This window comes from Oreochromis aureus, linkage group 23 (assembly GCF_013358895.1).
Source record: "Oreochromis aureus strain Israel breed Guangdong linkage group 23, ZZ_aureus, whole genome shotgun sequence".
Lineage (NCBI taxonomy): Eukaryota > Metazoa > Chordata > Actinopteri > Cichliformes > Cichlidae > Oreochromis > Oreochromis aureus.
This window is the reverse complement of record NC_052963.1, coordinates 40,882,242-40,901,587: the sequence shown is the minus strand read 5'-3', so window position 1 is coordinate 40,901,587 and position 19,346 is coordinate 40,882,242. Positions and strand designations below refer to the sequence as shown.

The following is a 19,346-nucleotide window of genomic DNA, read 5'->3' as shown; positions in this document are numbered from 1 at the left end:
TAACTAAAGATACCATCTAAAACTGTTTGTTAGTCTATTATGTGTAGACACATCACTGGTTCATTGCTTTGTTAGGTGCCTTTTTTATGCCTCAATGATTCATAGGTCAGAGTTAAGTGGCTTAACAGACCATAAAAAGAAAACATTCCTCTTAAAAAGGTCAGGTACAAGAACCTGACAGAAAGATTCCCAAAGAAAAGTTTTTAAAGACCTTCAGAAAGCCTGGGGAAATAAGAAAAAAATAAGAATTAATAAATAAAAATACAAGAAAATCTTACTTAAATCTTCTTAAAATACAAGAAAGTTTTTTTTATGTTATATTTCGTTAATAATTGGGGGGTTATCAAAAGCACTCAGTGAACTTCATTAATTACAACTGCTCTATGTATGCTAGAAAAGTAATGACATTTTAAAAAAGTAAATCACAAAATTTTGAAACCCCTGCCCACACACACACACACACACACACACACACACACACACACACACAATGTTCCTCATTCACACATGGTGAATGGGCTTAATCTGTCTTTAATGGAGGAGAAAAATCATTGCCAAACATTGCCCCTCTGGCAAATCATCTCTCGCCTGATCCTCCCTCTCTGCATCTCAACCTCTCTGCCCTAATCATTACATGAAGCCTATAAATAAATGCTGGAGCTGTCACACAAATAAATGGAGCTGCCAACATGGGAATTGGTGGCGGGGAGCTGAAATGAGGGAGGCAAGCCAAGGGAATAACAATAAGCTCAATAATAATTTTCGTCAAGGTATGAAGAACATAAAGGCAAAGCAGGTAAATTCAGATAGCTGAGCGTTCTGGCAGGAGACAGATGAAAACATCTCAGACCACGAGTCTAAAATTTCTCTGTGTGAGTGGCTGCAGGCCTCAGGTGCAGCAGGCCCAGCATGGGACTAAAACTACAATCACTGTTAGAGCTGAGAGAGAGGAGATATTATATAAATATGAGGATATATTGTGCTGGCAAATGTTGAGAAGGCCTTGTAAAATTTTCCACTGAACACAATTACTAAATACAGCCTGGTAAACATCCAGGCTTTTGTGTTGAGGTATTTTCACTTCTTCTGCCAGGAGGACATTATTTGCCTGAATGCACAACACACAAGCCCAAAATTTGCCCTCTGCGATTTACTCATCTGAACTTTTAGAGGCAGCATCGAGCACCTGTGCCGATTCCAAGGCCAAGTCATCACAAGCTCAGAACTACTGCCAACATTTACAGGTTATCCACTGCCTTGGGCATGAAATCAACTCAAGTACTTGAGTTGATTTGAGATCCAAATAAAATGTCTTCTTTTAAAGAATTAGTGCTACACATCCTATATTGTATTATCTGTGTATCTCTGTAGTTTGTTATTACTTCTGCAGTCACCACCATTAACACACTAACACAGCATGATTGTGGCATATTGAGGATTTCGTTAATTAACTAAATGGGTTTCTGCTTGCCTCTGGCAAATGCATTAGAGTTTCTGTATAATTATATCAGATCACTGAACAGCTTTATTTTTCTAAGGCAGCGATTATTTGCAGGTTTGCTGTACGAACAGCTTGTCAGCTACCGACTATTAAACTGATATCAGTTACCAACTCAAAATCAATATGTCATTTTAGAACGAATTATGAATTACTGCTTCATTTCATTGTGGGAATACATTAGAAGAATGGTGCATACACAGACAATATGCCTATAAGCATACATATAAATACATGCTGAAGCTTATAAACGATGAGCTTTATGCTGTTTTGAATTACATAAGCCAAGTCCCGTTATTTAAAAGCCACACCTTGTGTACTGACAATGAGAACAGCTTTATAATCAGCTACCCCAGTTATGTGTGTATGGGGGCTTTAATTGACTGCCTTAATTGACTGCCAGCCAGTCCCAGTCAAGCTGCAGAGATCTGAGAGGTTGACAACTGGGAAAAAGCCTCTTGGGTGACAGTTAATCTGTGAGCCTCAGCTGCTCGGATGTCAACACACAGGGAGAAGAATGCAAATGCAGGCAGTGCATGAGGAAAGAAAAAGTAATGTATCTAGAGACATTTAAAAAAAAACTGATTTATTGAAATAATATGTACACAGTGAAAGAAACATGCATCAGAGACTTTAATATGAAGACGTCCGAAGGTACCGTGTGCCTACATATATTATAAAATCCAATGGGGGAAACAGAATATTTTTTATTTAAAAATTCTAAAAAGAAAATGAAGACGCCATCTGTCAGGGCTTTGTTAATTCTATTATCTTATTTTAAGTGCACTGATGGAAGAATAAGGCAACTGACATTCACTTGTGAGTGAACACACACAGTTTTCAGCAGATTAGCCTGAGACAAAAACAGCAGGGCTGGAAAGCATCCAGGCGTTCGCATCACTAATCCTGCCATCACACTGTAAAATTTAACACTGTTCAGAGTCTTTCAAGGGGTTTGATAAGCACCATCATTTCTGACTGTGCATGTGGGAGTGGTATTGTGTGCCTGTTCATGCCTTAAAATACCATTAGTGTTACACAGTTATTAAAGCACATAAATAAATACATAAATGTTACCGTAGTTATTAAAACATTTACAGAAATTAATAAAGCAAGGCAAAAAAGAATCATCTTTTTTTCTGCTTGCTATTCTTCTTCTTGATTGTCAAAGCTTTATACAATATCTCATAATTGCAACCATTTCCCATACCCAGCAGACGACTTTCATGTGTAAGCTAGTCTTCATCTCATTTAACTCCAGGGGAAGAATATACTCCACAACAATATGACAGAACGACATCCAAAACTGTTATTCTGTTAGAAACTGAAATTAATCACTTGTCTACATTTGGGTACAACCTTTGCTCTTAATGACCAAAACATAAAGCTAAATGGCCTGTAAAGTGTTTTCTCACATGGGGTTTCTGTTATCTGTGCAGACTCTTTTGACTTCAAAAGGTTTTCTGGAAAAACATTTTATTTTTGCTCTGGGAGTGTTATCGCTGTTGCACTGCATCCCAGAATGACAACAGATTGGTGTTTTGAATATAAAGTGGATCAAAATAGGGTTATTAGTATGCACATATACACTTTAGTGTATAAGGATGGGAATAATGAAATTGGCTACATGATTGAAAATAAGTGACTTTGCTTGAATAGCACTTTTTCAATTAAATAATGCAATAAACAGTGGTTTACTATACAACAACAGAAATAATGAAAAAAAACATTTTCTTGTTAAATTATGCAATGTACACAGTGGAGTTTATTTTAAAAACAACTCTGACACAGATTCTTTACTTAAAACTGACAGCTGTCAGTAATAGATTAAAAACATCAGCACATCTAATATTTAGAGGCAAAGAACTATAGAGGATCCTAAATTTCTTAGAGGATCAAAAACAGAGTCTAGGATACAGGTGGGACGAGGCAAATCCAGTCTAAATTATCTACTGTAGTTTACCTAAAACAGCAGGTAAAATATTGATTTCATTGTTTTCATGGCAGCAACTTTCTGGGTGGTGTGTTATTCACAATGGCAGTTCTCTGTATGTCACTATAAAGATCATTAAAATAATCAATATGCCTACGAGCCTAAGTGAAGTTTCAGTGATGGCATTTATGATCGATTAAACTGATTGTAAATTTATATCACCTTCTAAAATAACACTGAGGTTTCCTACGTGCCAAACTGGGGCATTTTATAAGGTCCCAGCTTGGCAAAACAAGACTTGGGGTGAGGAAGAAAGATCTCAGTCTTATCTTCATCTAGCTTTTAGAAGGTTCTTGCTCATCCATTCATTAGTGGCTGACACAAAGTCAATTTACATGATAGCATCACACAGCTGCTGCAGACTGGTCAGCTGCACATCAATGATCTGAGTCTCCTGTTCCACCATTTCCCAGCACTGTTGGGTTGACATCTGGTGACTATGAAGGCCATTTGAGTACACTGAACTCATATTCAAGAAACCAGTTTTGAGATTATATTAACTTTGTAATATGGCGTGCTATCCAGCATGAAGCAGACAGCAAAAGCTACCGTCTAAAAGGGATGGGCATGGTCAGCTCAAAAGTGAGGTAGGCTGCGCCATTTAAAGGATGCTCATTTGATACTAAGGGTCCGTCTAGCCTCAAGGACTTATACAGCTTGACCGCTGTTAATGTTTAATGTTTCAGATGAATGCCTGACTCTGATATATAAGATTTAAACTAGCCTAGAATTCCTCCAGAAAGCCCAACCCTTTATTTCAGAAGACTAAGTAAAGGATCTCCTTGTTAAATGTGGCTGTAATAGAGAACTAGGTCAGATATTTCAGTTATGAGTATTTAATTTGAGTTAATTTAAACTTCACTGAGCATTGTCGCTGTACTGCTGTAGCTCTCAGACCAGACTTATATATATATATATATATTAATCACAATTGACAAACAGAAACATCCAAACAAATGTTTAAACATCTTTCTCTCCGAAACCTTAAAAGGTAGACATGGGATAGGAAAGGGTGTGAATGCTGGGAGTAAAATGTGCTCCAGTCTTTGGAGGGTTAGAGAAGATTCCAGATTCTGGAGAATTTATAATGGTTGTATTTTAAGACAGCAGCCTACATGAAAAGTGCCTTATGGGAAAAAAGGCAAGGAGGCAGAGCACATGTCTATAAACCCCAAATACAGCATAAGCGCATGATACAGTAAGTATTACTATTTTTTTCACCATCTCCAATTGTCCAGGAAAAGTGATGCTATGGAGGCAGCGAAGAGAACAGCATCACTACACTAACCTTAAATCGCATAGCAAGATTACACAGCTTATCCTCAAGGACACAGAATAATTTGCTTGGTCCATATTGTGCAGCCTACTAATGCCAAATTAACCGTGGGTGTTCTAATTAAATAATAGCCTATATCTGTAGTAATTTGATTTGATGCTTGACTGGAAGAGCAATGAAGAAAATACACAATGGGCAAAGCAGCATAAAAGTTTCCTGGGGTGGACCTCATAATCATTACTTTAACTATTATCTCCACTGTTGGTGACTGTAATTGATTGCCCTCAGTAGTTCCCTAAATATCTTTCAGCAGCTTGTCCTGAACAAATTGTAACATTAATAAAAACTAAGATTCAAATCAATACTTGTCTTTGATCCCTTCTCTTTGATATTTCACTCCATCTTTGCTTACTAATTCTGCCTGTCACTATCTATGTGTTTCTCACACTGTGCTCGTGAAGTGATGACAGTAAACAGTGTGGAAGGAAATTTAAAAGACACGAGTTCAAAGCAGAGACGAAGCAGCAAAAGAGCAACAGAACAGAACGGAGCTGGTGCCTACCTGAGATAGCGCAGTGGTTCTATGGTCTCAGCCTCTGCCTCAGCTGAGCTGTGGTTCATCTTGTCCATCTGTTTTCACCCAGCACGACTCGGCAAATATGAGAAGGGATGAGCTGTGCCGCTCCAAAGAAAACACTTGCGTACCTTCTGTCTGACTCAGATTCAGTGAACACACTGACTACTTCTTTGCCTGGGAATAGACTGAGAATCGAAAGGGGCTTCCTCCCTCTGTATCTTTCTCTACGGCTCTTGATTGGTTCAGGCGCTGGATGGTAATTACTGGCTGCTAGATACACTCACACACACACACACACACACACACACACACACACACACACACACATACTGAATCTTGTCTCTGTATCTCTGCCTCTCTCTCCTTCCCACTGTGGCCCCGACTTGTTCTCTGATAAAACCAGCCGGCTGTGTGTATCAGCTGCACTTGCCGGGAAACCCAGCCAATTAAGAATCAGGAGGCATGGTGCTCCTTGGCTGATTGGCTCGGGCTGCCACGATCATAGCTGTTCAGTCATCGACGGTGCAACACCCTCCCTCACTTCCCCTAAATTCACAAAAGCACAAAGACGTCCATGCATACTCCCTGGTTGCCAAAGGATCCCTTGATGGAGAATCGAGAGCAAGCACCAGAGTGAGGAAACACTCGACTGCTCCGTGAATCACAAACACTACCATCTCTCACGTGGTGGTGGGAGATAAATTAAATCTATTACCTTAAATGAAGTAAAAACACTTTAATGCCAACGTGGCTACACAGCAGTATTTTGCAGCTCCCGCATTAATCAAAGGTGATATTATCAGAGTGATTGTTACCACCTAAATAAGTGCCGCCTCTTGATATCAATCTGAAGCAGCTGATAAAATGTAAACCTGTTGAAAATGCAAACTTACTCATTTACACAGAGCTGCGCATGCACACAGAGAAGGGATATGTATGGCAGTATCACAAGGAGAACCTGTGGTTGCCAAGGAATGAGGCTCATGAGTGGGTTGTGGTAATAAACAATAGCCCACTTTCTTTTTTTTTAAAGGTCTCTCTCTCTTTTTCACCCTTCAGTTTGCCCTGACTTTCTGACTCCTTACAGCACAGTTAACAGACTGACGCCTGTATTTCTTTTCCATTACAGAATTATTCTCCTGCATTTTTTTCAAGCTGCATAAATGTACCTATTAGGAAGATAACGACAAATTCCAAGGAGAAAAACAAAAGGACCTGAGCGTAAGGAATGTTGGTAAACTCTGTCCTCTAGTGGTCTTAATTAATATAGCAATAACAGCCCAATAGCAGCAAAAAAGGGGGCAATAACCTTTGAAAACCTGAACCATGAAAAAATTACAAGAAAATTCAAATACTTTGAAAATTTGGTATTTACAGAACCATCTGACAATATTTTTAATTAATTAAATATTCATTTGAACACAAGTGTTTCAATTTGCATTATATTTGCTGGCATTTTGAGGGCAGTAACAATATTGCTGTGCCATACTGCAAATTTTCTTATTGATCCAACACCAAGTATATACAGTACAGGGCCAGCATTGCCGATACGGATACGTTAAACATATAAAGGTAACTTTATATGTAGGGGGGAGCAGCGTGTCATGACTAATGAGATTAATAATCATTAATTTACAAATTCTGTACGGAACACATTTGTAACGGACACTAAATCTGTGATTTTTATTTTTAATGTTTTTTACTTTCCACAATAATTAATAAACACAACAAAACACACCTTTCAAAATGGTTCCGAATTTTTTTTTTCTTTTCCATTTGCAAAAAAAAAAAAAAAAAAAAAAAAAAAAAAAAAAAAATTAACAAAATTCAGCGAGCGAAATACTAAACTTGGACGAAAAAAACAACGTCGAAACAAAGAAAGAAGCACATCGATCCGATACCAGTACCAGCGCTGGTATCGACACTTGATTCGGTCTGCCCACCAGTAGCAGAAAAAATAAGAGACCAGGCAGGTTAACATCAGTGTTATCTGTCGAGGGAAATTAACTAATTTTTGACTGGAATTTTACCTTGATTTAAAAAGGAATTTGACCTTTTTAACCCACTGCAAAAATCTTTTAAATGCACAATGTATTCTAAAAGAAAGAAAAAGGGAAAAGTGCAAGGGCAATGCACAGATATGGATATCTGGTAGTGGTAACTAGAGCAAGGAAACAAAAAAAAGGGGGGGGGGGTTCAGTTTGCATGACTCAAACACACAAATAGGCTTGATGTTTTTAAGAAAATGTTCAAAGTGGCTACATGCTTTTTGTAGAATCCAGGTAGATGTCATGTAGGGAGGAAACTATAACAGGATGTAAACATTCTTTTGTGCTGCTTAAAATCAACATTTTAGCACGGGAGTGTATAGGGATTGTTCTAAAGTCGCCCTCAAGTGGTCACTAGCAGAAATGCAATTGTTGACTGCAAGCTGTCAAACTGAAGGATTAGGTCACTTTGTTATATTTATCCTGGAGTTTTCATATACACATACTGTGTCTAGGTCATAGGTGTCAAAATTTGGCCCGCAGCCTAATTACATTTGGCCCGCGAAGCCATACCAAATTACTATTAATGCTGGCCTACTGGTATTATACAGCTAATATATATATTGTTTAGTATTAAGCTTTGCTTGTTCCATATTCAGTTTTTCAGCAAAACCTGTTTGAGTCCATAAGAAAAGATTCATTCTTATATCTGGAGGAAGATTTTTTTTTCAATAAATATTAATGTTGGCCCGCGACTTTGTTCCAGTTTTGAATTTTGGCACACTGTGTATTTGAGTTTGACACCCCTGGTCTAGGTTAATGTGCGATTTTTCTAGCTTCATTGATTATTGTTTATATGCAGTCAGTTCTAGAAGCTGCTTTACACCACAAATAAACAGGTCAACCAGCCATGATAGAGGGATTAAAATTAGTTTTATTATTTGATAGAGCAGGAGAAAAAAAAAAAAAAAATCACAAAAAAAAAAAAAAAAAAACATTTTTCATACACTGTTTTCTTTTTCATTTGGGCAGCACTTCATTTAACAGTGTGTCAACCCCAAATAAATGGAATGGTGATGTTGTGAAACAGCAGCAGCAGGCGGCAGTAGTCAGGACAGCGCAGGGTTACTTTTAGCAGGGCACAAAGTGATGGGCTTATTTCAATTGCTTTTCTTTCGCATCCACAAGACGTAGACTGCTACCTTCTGCCTGTCAGGAATGTGCAGATAACCTGGAATATTTCTGATGCTACTTTGAGACAGAAATACGAGATCTTGAGCAAATCAAGTTAGAAATATTCCTGTATTTCTATCAGCAGTGTACTGGTGCACCATCCTAAATGAAACCCAGGTGTACAGTGATAACACAGCGCAAAGGATGTTCATTTACCCAATGCTGGCAGCACATACCAGCAGGGCACCTGACAAAAACTTCTGAGCTGAATAGTATAATATGGACACAAATAAAGGACTCAAATCCTTATGCCATTTAAAAACAAACAAACAAAAAAAAAAACATTACAGCTGTATTGATGAAATCCGGAGTGAAGCAACAGGGCTGTAAGACTGGGAGTTCTGATCAATGAAGACATATGAAACTAGATCATTTCTATGTGAAAAGTGTAAAATAAAAGATAACGGAAGCTGGGGAAAAAAAACTGCTGGGGTGGTCAGCTTCTTGTCAGATGGCTATACCACTTCTCATTAAACAAACCTCTGTGATTACATTTAAGACAACATTTGAACATTTTAATTTAGAGACATTTTTCAAAAGGTGCCCGTAAAATCATTGCTAAGTGGAGGCACCTGGACCACCCCAGGGGTTGAAATGAAAGGGGGAGGAGGGACAACACATGGTAGTAAAATAACAGAAGTCCACATGCAATGGAAAAATCCCATTTTAAATGTAGACATATTGTACTTCACTAGCTTATCCTGTGCTGCTGCAACCTGATAGAAATGCACTATAGCTCATGTGAAAGGCAGAGTTAGCTCAATTCAATGACCTGACAGAAATCACACACACTTTAATGTTAAAGACTAGAAGTTCATGTCATTTGTTGCTATAGGGGTTTTTGCATAACTACATTCTGAATGCTGTCCAGCTTCTCTCGGACCAATCATAGGGTATGTGGGAGCCACTTGACAAACAAGAGAAAACAAATTCTAAGTGAAGATCCATTCAAACTTAGGGCATACGCATATGTCTTTACTAACCCTATAAATAAATTCAGACAGTTCGTCTATAGAAGGGAAAAGAAAAAAAAAAGAAAAAAAAAAAAAAAGAAAATGCACCACAACCTATGACTAAAAGCAAAATAATGTCAAAAATATGACATTCCTTACACCCCCTCAGTTTAGCATGAATTCATGTTTATATTCAGAGAGGGTTCAAATAAACTAGAAACCTTCTAGCAGAAGGGATTCCATTTGGGCTCCACTAGTTCTTTGGAAGGTTTATTTTACAATATTCATTAAGAATATGCCCCATGTTTTTCTTTTCTTTTTTTTTTAACGAGTCAGTGAAACCTTAATTTTTATTCTTCCTCTTGATCTTAGAAAAAAACAAAGCATTTAAAAGTAGGCCGCAACATGGAACCCAGCAGATGTAAAACCACCTCAACAGTAACATTAGCCTTTAAATTCAGACCTCGACATGAGGCCACCTCCAAAGTATCAGGGAGCACAATATTCCAAACACAGTATATGACTTACAGAAGAAAAGACAAAATCCTAACATTCAGCCATACAAAATAATCCAACACACATCAACTTCTCTACTATACACGCTGTAGGTTTGAGAGAAGAAGCAGTCTGTGTGTAGATAGATTTTTTTTTTCCTCCAGTTTTCTTTTTCCTTTTTTCTTTTTTTTTAACTTTATTCATTTTTGCAAAGCTGAAGCAGTTCTTATTTTGTGGATGGTCCTCAAAGCTCAACAATTCCTGTAATGAGGTCTTCAGTTAGGTTCAGTTCAGCCACCACAGCCTCAGTCTGACTGGTTCAGACTAGACAAGGGCAGGAAGTAAGACAAATCTCTTACTCTGGGTAATAGTATTTATTACTTTTCCTTGCCTAATCCAGAGGCAGAGGAGCTCAGGGAATCTCCAGCAACTTCCTCTTGGTGCAACTGGAAAGTTCAACCAATATACAGGGAAGGGGAGAGGCAACATCACTGAAGAAGTCTGTGAAATTGTACACATGTCATCCATATCCCTCTGAAAGGGTACCCATATTATATTTAACATATTCCTTGTATCTTGAAGCTGTCACAGCACAACTCCAATGGGGGAAGGATTCAGAAAAGGAAGAAGGTAGCAGAAGTATATGGTGAAAGGTGTAAGGACACCTCTATCCAACAAGAAAAGAGGCCAATTCTGCACCGTTTTGGCCAGAGGCCGAATCCATAGAAAGAATTAGAACAATAATGTGAATGGCTGTTATTGATGTTAAGGGAGCTAAATGTTATGGTGTCAAAGGGAGTGGGATTGCATTATTTCCATGCGTTTGCTGCTTGGGAGATGGAGCGGGAGGGAATCATGTCCAGAAGATATTCTCGCTGACGCTCAACTGAAGCAGAGGTCTTATGAGCAGACAAGCTGGGGTTCACGTAGGCCATGGTCACACCTGTCAAGGCACAAATACATAAGTGACAATATAGTGGCTGTTATTAATCGTTTCATAAAGACTTTGTTTACATGTGTACCAGTATCCTCATAAGTTTTGATCATAATAAAGATGTCTTTTACACAAAATTGAGAAATTCATTTGTTTTTGTTTTGATATACACGATCACACAAATTGGCTAAATTTACATTCCCTTGCTTAAATTTAAATTAGTTTGACTCTGCCATTTAAAGACTGGGCTACTCTGCCTTGTATTTTGGCTCATTTTGTGTCTTTTCTTTATTTGAAATACCAAGTATATCAAACTCTTTTACTACTGAATGACAAAATGTTCTTTCTTAATTAATTCTTAATTACTGAGATGCTCGATTTTGTTGCTAACACTAGGCAGTCAGGCAGCAGTCAGAAACTTTGATAAAATGTCTTTGTGCATCAAATATTTTGGCTCCAATTGGAATTTTCCAGGTAGCACATTTGATATCTTATCGAAATATTCAGACATCTTATTCTGGAATCAGGAAATGACATTTAGATGAGCAAACACCTGAAAAGTACTACAATGAGATACGGAAATGAAAAGGTGATGCCAGAAGGAATGGCACTAAAGAACAAAAAGCAACAGTATAACTCAACCTTACAAAAGAGCAATTATTCCAAAGATGAGTAGAATGTAAGAACATTTGAAATGCATTCTCTACATAACTGCGTCTCAGGTTTATATACCTGCATTGCCACCGGTCTGCTTCCTCCAGGCAGCCACGTTGCCCTGGTTACCACTGCTGCCAGCACCGACCTTTGCCCCCTGCTGCAACGAGCGAGCTGCAGCATGCTTACCGGACCTACTGCCCAGTGCTGCTGCTGTCACCGCATTCTGCAGCTGTGAGGAGGAGAAAGAGTGGGCCACACTACGAGCGTTAACTGCAGACTGGAGGTGTGACAGATGACCCTGTACAGACACACAAAGAAATCAGAGTTTTGGTGCAGCTGCACTACATTACATTAAACAAACATTGTGGCTGTGGAAAAACATTTAAACCACAAGACTGGTCAGTTAAAATGCTTACCTGCTTAATGCTGGAGTGGTGAGTAGACACAGGTATGTGCTGCATGGCAGCCCTGACCTGCTTATATTGCTGGGCGACCAGCACCTCATTTTTGGACAGTGAGGGGGAGGAAAAGGTGGATTTAGAGATTGAGGAAGCAGAGGAGGAAGAAGAGGAGGCTGCCTGCTGGAGGATACGCTGTTCAATCTCCTGCTCCTGTTGGAGTGCTTTGACAAAGGCTGCCTTCAATCGACTGGTGTGCTCAGCCTTTAGGGCCTTTTTCTGATTGGACGACATGCATTGGTCACAGAGGATGGTCCCAGCCTTCTCCTTTCTCCAGCGAGAGGTAAAGTCAGTCTTACACTGGGCACAGGTGTATGGCTCTTTGGGAATGGAGCTGGCCATTGCTGCAGCTGGGCCAAGATTACCTACATGATGGATAACAGGCCCATGGTAAACGCAGACGTTCTTTGGACAAGGTTTCATACTATAACATTCTGCAGGTAGATCTACTGCTGTTCTGTAACATCTCCAAACTTGTGCAAACATGTACCCACCTCTGCCGTGCATCTCCAGAAGTTTTTGCACCACTTCCTCTAAGCCCAACAAATAAATGAATTCATTATTGGCTGCAGAAGGCAGAAAGTTGAAATCAGGGGCAGGAGGTTTTGGTGGAGGGATCTCGAGCAGCGTCTTCTCCAATTGCTTACGTAGTGCAAGTTTAGCAGCTGCCTGCCGGCTGGCTGGAGAGTCATTGACACTAGAGTTGGGTGAGACTGAAGAGCCCTTTAGGCTGGTTGGAGAGGCCTAGACACCAAAAAGAAGAAGAAAAAAAAATTGTTAGAAATTACTATGAAGACACCATTTTCATATTTAGCAGACTGATGCAATGAAAAGGGTTCCCAAAATTAAATGTCCTCTCATCTAGAATTTCTCCATATTCAAATGCAATGACCATGTATTGCCTTACCTGAGGGATGTTGACCATGACATTACTGTTGGCCACATTAGCCACCCGAATGAGTCCCTGCTGAATGATCCTCTGGCCCTGGACCTGGACATTGGGCACAGAAGCCCTAGGAGCCAGCAGGAGTGGAGGGGGCCCTGAGCCGCTATGCTGCTGCTGTTGCTGACGTAGACTGGCTATCTGCTGGGGAGTCACTGCAATAGGCTGATAGCCACCAATGGACACACAAAAACAGACATTAGAGAGGACAACTATCCACGAAATCATGGAGAGATGTGAGAAGGAAAAAGAAAATATATAAATCAACCAAGAACCTTAAAGTTGACAGAAGAATAAAAAAAACAAAAGAAACAATTAAGGCTCTATATAGTTCCAAAACACTAACCTGGGCTCCTCTGACCAGGGGGGGCATGACACTCTGAGAGTTGTGTTTGGACGGGATGTGTTGGCCACCCCGCACCAAGGGAGGGGGAATCACTGTGCCTGAGCTGCGACCCGTCACCTGTAAAGTAAAAAAAAATTGATCAAAACTGAAGGGCCTTCCTCCACACAAGTAGTAAACTGTCTGCCGTGTGTGTTATACGTCTTATCACTGCTATAATATTCTGTAGTTTTACATGCAATTACACAATAGCAAGACAAAGTTTGTCAACCAACAACTCTGGTCTGATCATCTATATTACAATAACAGTCAAATACAATGTGAATAAACAAACAGCACATGAACTATGTTGTACAGAGTAGGTAAAGTTTAGTAATTCAAAGAACTAGATTATGCAGCACCAGCCACAGTTGCTGATTAACTTGTGTGCTTTCTTGTCTTGATATGTCATCCAACCTCTCCAAACCACTCATCTGCCCAAAGAACGCAATCCCAAGAGTGTTTTGTAATGAACTTAAGACATGTCTCAGCAGTTACATTCTTTCATATTTGCATTCTGTTGTCTTGGTGGAATAATAGCACGATGAATACCAAGACCTGAACTTTCAACAACTGTAGAAAGTTTGTCTCACTGTGAATAGATGGATGCCCAAGTTGTCAAAAAAAAAAAAAAATACTTTGGAGCCTCAGATTCATCTTTCTCTACAACTCTTCTATTAGAGGTAAAAGTTGTAATCAAGGCATGAATCTCACCAACTGGCTGGACTGTAAGTCAATACTCAGTGAGTTTGATGACAATGAAAAGAGAACTTGTTTGTAATTCCTTTTTATTCAAACTGTGACTTAGATGATGACAAGACCACATAATGAGAGCAGTCAATGCAGAATTTCTGGTTATTCCAAGTGGTTCACAAACAACTAGTGCAACTGTACACTCTGCAATACAAGTTCGGACGAATAAGTGAGTAGCTACCTGAAGGGATCCTTTGCTTGATGTACCTCTCACCAAAGGAGGAGGAGTAGCCACAGAGCCAGTAGCCTGAACATTAAGGAAACAGCATTACAAAACATAATATTTTAGTACAAACATTACATCATATGGAAAACAGACATTTGTAGCCCTTCATCACTAGTACCTAACTCAGGTCACCTCGGCATGACTCTACACAGTTTTTAGGGTTTTCCATTAGGTGGTAGTACCTGGTACTCTTTTAGTACCTACTCAACCAGGGTTCCAAGTGATCTGAGGCCATCCGAAAATGTGATGTCAACAGACTGCATGCCACCGATTGGCTAGTCAGTAGTGTCACTCGATTACTGATGAGAGTGTCTCCTTCACAAAAATCAAAACCACCCTTTCTGAAACCTGGCAACGAGGTAAATGGCAACACAAAAAAAAAACAAAAAAACAGTGTGGTCCCCAACAAAAAGCCATACACTGAGCAGCAGGTATACCATAGCCTCAATGTCCTTTTTTGTGCAGGACGTCACAGGACTTTCAGCCGCACTATTATAACAACCCCATGCTCATTAGGTGGTACTCCATTGTAAAGGAAAATGACAGAAACACATTCGCGTAGGTACCAGTGGAAAAGGGCTATTAGAAGAATGGGACTTGTCTGATAAGAATTACTTGTACCTACTGGCTCATACAAAAATAACAGATAAAACTGCAAAAAAAATGTTAAAAGGTCTTGTTACCTTCTGTACTGTGCTCTCCTTTTGGATCTGGCTCTGTCGTAGTTTCTTCAGCAACACTAGTTTGGCCTCTTGGAGTCTTAGTTCCTCCTTGAGCTGTTTGATGATGCGCTCCCTTTCCTCAGGTGAACTCTTCTATAAAATGCCATAGAAGATAATAATGAGAAATCAATGAGAAAATTATAAGACTGGGATTTTCCACGACAGATTAATTGGGCCAACTCGGCACATTAGATGACTGAAATAAAAGCGTATAGAATGTGTCAACAAAAATTGCTGCATCTGTTTAAGTGATACATTTCTCTATCATTTTTCGCACAAAGTGGGAAAGTAGAGTTTCAACCGATGTATAGATTTTTTTTTTTTCCTACCATAAGTTTATCTGTGTCAGTCTTTGTGAAGCAGTGGCCATTCATGAGAGGACTGGATGGCTCATTGTCCGATAACACAATCACATCATCTGGAGAGGGCGGCTGTCGCTCTTTCTTAATGTCGCTGAGGGGAGAAATATTGAAAGATCATTTAATAACAGTCTGCTTTGTATTATACTTCAATACACTTTAGTGTTATAAAAAAAAAAATTGCAATTACAATGTAGTTTTGTCTTTCGTCCAGTAGATGGTAGTATTCAATTATAATTTTACCTTCCTTGTTGTAGTGTGAATGTGTGCTAGGACACACAAGAAGGAAAGAAGCAAGAGATCAATAATGGAGTAATGGCGGCAGGGGAAGAAAGCAACAACCCATTATCTCTGAAGAAAGGTAAAATCGGCAGTCCTTCTGAACGCTCCCGTCCAACAGCAAGATTGCACCCAAACAACACATAAACAAAGGCCAAATTTAATGCATTTTTTGGGGGGGGTTAAATTGAAGAAAAGGCTGAAGACTTTTGATGAAATGTTAAGTAGCTTTTCCTGAGCACCAGGGAGAACAAAGGCGACTAGCGGAAAGCTTCATTTGCATGAGTCTGCAGAAGGGTGGAGATAAGAAGTTGGGGGTTGTTGTAATTTAACAGCTCATGGACCATGGCAGAAGAATAAATCTCCCTCTGTCACGGTGGGGAGCCTGTCAGGTACTAAAAGACTCAGTGGTAAGGAGAACTAAGGGAGGATGGGCTGTGATATGACACTATGTGAGGGGTAGTGGTTAGTGCCATACTGTGGAGTTATGCATGTACACATGCACTGTAGTTATGTAATTGTTCAATTGCTGTCAAGCTGGAGGCTTCAGGGCTTCAAGCGCAGACCCAGTTTGCCACTCAGACAAGGCCTCACCCCTCCCCTACCTCTGTGGCGAGGCCTGTGGCCTAGCCAGATCGGCATAGCCTGGGCCTCAGCTCTCCCCTCCCTCCCAGCTGCCGACATCAGAGTCACAAGCTGAGCAGAGCGGCGGTCTGCTGGAGACACTGGAGAGGGTGACAGTGAGGGGGAGGGGAATATACATGGCCAGGAGCCAACCTATTGTGTACACTCTCTCTCACTCGGTTACTTCTTCACACACCCCTCCCCCATCCTTACTTACTTCTTCATCTTTTATACTCCAACTCACTGACTCAGACCTTCACATTTTTCTCTTCCTTTTGTTCACTTCTGTCTCCAGACACGTTTCTGTGCCATCCACTCCTCCTTCACAGCAGCTGCCCTGACAACAACCCTCAGCAGATATTGCACGATCAGTTCAATAAGGCAAGCAATAACCATGTTGTTTATGAGACAATCATTTCCTCAGACTAAGCAATCACAACACAAATCCCAAAAAACATTTGGTGTCATAAAAAAAAAAAAAAAAAATCCAGCTGCTGCCGAGAACACGAACGCTCCTAAAAGAGTACTTCCCTGACAGGATTCATCAAAATCTGGTAAAAAACATGAGTTAACCTGCAAGTTTTAGAAAATGCTATGCCAAGAAAGATTACCCTCCCTAAGCACAGCTAAGGTTTTTCTCCCCATAGGTTTACATGTCTTTCTATACAACATGATTAAAAACAGCACAACACATAACTAGCACTAGAGGAGAGGTGAGAGCGTCATCCTCTCAAACAAAAGCTTAATGGCAACCCAGCTCTTTCACTGAGTTAGTCGCTCTGCCAAATGACACAGAGTACCAACCACCACAAGCTAGTAACTATTGAGAACAGCTTACACAAGCATCACAACACACACCAACTTGGTTATGTAATGTCCAGGGTTTCTGCAATCCTCGGCTTCCCCAATCGTAGATTCACACTGACCCTAGTGTAGGACTGCTGAATCAGTCATGAGGTGCAGTGGAATTCTCATTCAGAACGCAATGCAATACTGCCAAGTGCCATTTCAGACTACGCGTGACTCTCTGAAGGTACCGAAATTCCATGGCTAATTACAATAGCAAATAGAACAATGTACTCAAATATTGGCATATAGTTATAATGTACACGAAGCATTAACATGCATGCAAACTACTTGAGTAATGCCTCACCTTAGGGCAGAGGTCGACAACCTGCGCTCGCGAGGCATGGGTTAGAATTAGGGTTAACTGAAAATTTATATGAATTAATTTATCCTCTCCCAATTACTGCCATCCACCCATCACTCGCATGTGCTGCTCTTTTTTTCCTCCGCTTGTTTGGTAGGAGGAGCTAAAACGCCTCTTTTTATGTCGAAGGCTGCCGATGCCTGCTTTAGGGACAAACTTGTGAAATTGCAAAGTTGTAGTTTTGAGGTCTTTATTGAACACACTGAGGAAAAACGTGATCGAAAGGTCTGCAAAAGCTGTAAGGCTATAAAGTAAAGTAATACAAATTCTGGTTATGGTCAAAGTCTGCTCCTATATTAAAGAAATACTTCTTTAAAAAAAAAAAAAAAAAAAACCTTTTAAAAAAAGTTTAAAAAAAAAATAACAAAAAACCCCCCAACCAAGACTAGTTGGTATGGCATGGAGATGGAAAAAAAAAACCTATAAAAGCACCCTAAAGATCTGGATGTTCATCAATGGGGAAAAAAAACCCCAAAAACAAAACACAAGCTTCCCCCAAAAAGACAGAAGTCTCTATGAGCTGCTAAAATTTGGCTTCACATGTCCATGCGAAGTAAAACACTGAATAAGAATGGTGTTAATGGAAGGACAGCACAAAGGAAGTCTGTGCTGTCCAAAAACACTACCTTGTTGTACGTCTCAAGTTAATTTCAAAAGGCAATGATGTGACTGGATCAACAAGGGCATGGCACACCAAAACCAGCAACTTGTTCTGACTATTAAAAATGTGAAAGCATCAAAGGTTGAGGCTGAACTGCTACTTCTGGGCCTGGATCCCCTTCAGTTCTTTAGGGAACAATAAATTCAACTGAATCAAGAAAGTTTAGCATATTACAGGGCAGCATTTAATGATCTGAAGCTTAAGAAAGGAGCTGGATGATGGTCATGATAAGTAAACCTGTGTTTTTGAACTGTCCAAGTTAAGAGTCCCAACACCGACCTAATGACTACACTAGGTTGTGGACATGGTCAGCTGACAGATGCCCTGAACAAGTGGTGCTGAAGGAGCTTGAAAGATGCATGTGTAGCCAGTTCATTATAGTGCATCATGTGGATGAGTCTGCAAAATCACCCCCAAAAAAGGACAGCACAGACATCTAACTGGGGCCTTGCAGTCCCTCTCATTTGATCTAATTTATGCTGCTCAAACCCAAGGAAGTGATCACACACTTGCAAATGTGGAAACTGTAACACCGTCTTAACTGAGACGTTGCACTATGGCATAAAAATGGGCTGTTGATACATTTGAAATATATTTATGAACTGAAACAGTGTTTTGTAGTAGCAGGAACGATACAAAGCTCTCATTGTTGTGTAAGACTCCTGAGCATCTACTGATAACATCTCAGAAGCTCACTAAATTTAAGAGGTCCCTTGATTTTTCCAGCCTGCATTGTGAATGATGACTCAGTGTTTTCAATAAAGATCTTTTTTTTTTTTCCAAAGTCTAGTCAAGTTTCGTTTCTCAATAGTTGTGACGTAGAAGAGGATCAGACCATATTTTATGAGTAATCAATTCAGAAATCCTGGTCATTTGAAAGGGTTGACTTATTTTTTCTTCCAACTGAATACGTGCACACTTCCAAGATGTCCAGCTCAGTTCAGTTACTATATTTTTCTCTGGCGAAGAAAGATGTGGTTTGCATTCCATTTCAGTAATAGTTTTACAAAGCTTGCCAAGACACACCAACTCCTCTATATAGTACAACAATAAAATCATCATTATGCGGTGAGTATGCACACAAACGCATGCTGAGAGTTAAACGGGGGCCAAAGGTGACGCCTG

General features: G+C 39.8%; 2 protein-coding genes across 2 annotated transcripts in view; both read right to left on the bottom strand.

The window, feature by feature from the left end:
• Positions 1-5,741, bottom strand: part of yjefn3 (YjeF N-terminal domain containing 3) — a 48,159-nt gene extending 42,418 nt beyond the window's left edge. The window contains exon 1 of the mRNA XM_031749619.2: positions 5,330-5,741. Coding sequence (XP_031605479.1) covers positions 5,330-5,397 — 68 coding nt within the window. The 5' untranslated portion in view covers positions 5,398-5,741. The remainder of the gene's footprint in view (positions 1-5,329) is intronic.
• A 2,513-nt stretch (positions 5,742-8,254) lies between these two features.
• gatad2ab (GATA zinc finger domain containing 2Ab) overlaps positions 8,255-19,346 on the bottom strand; it is a 30,697-nt gene continuing 19,605 nt past the window's right edge. Inside the window, exons 3-11 of the mRNA XM_031749592.2 lie at positions 15,418-15,541; positions 15,050-15,181; positions 14,322-14,387; positions 13,352-13,468; positions 12,970-13,170; positions 12,557-12,806; positions 12,021-12,427; positions 11,680-11,902; positions 8,255-10,956 (exon numbers count right to left, since the gene is read on the bottom strand). Of these exons, the coding sequence (XP_031605452.1) occupies positions 10,823-10,956; positions 11,680-11,902; positions 12,021-12,427; positions 12,557-12,806; positions 12,970-13,170; positions 13,352-13,468; positions 14,322-14,387; positions 15,050-15,181; positions 15,418-15,541 (1,654 nt within the window). The 3' untranslated portion in view covers positions 8,255-10,822. The remainder of the gene's footprint in view (positions 10,957-11,679; positions 11,903-12,020; positions 12,428-12,556; positions 12,807-12,969; positions 13,171-13,351; positions 13,469-14,321; positions 14,388-15,049; positions 15,182-15,417; positions 15,542-19,346) is intronic.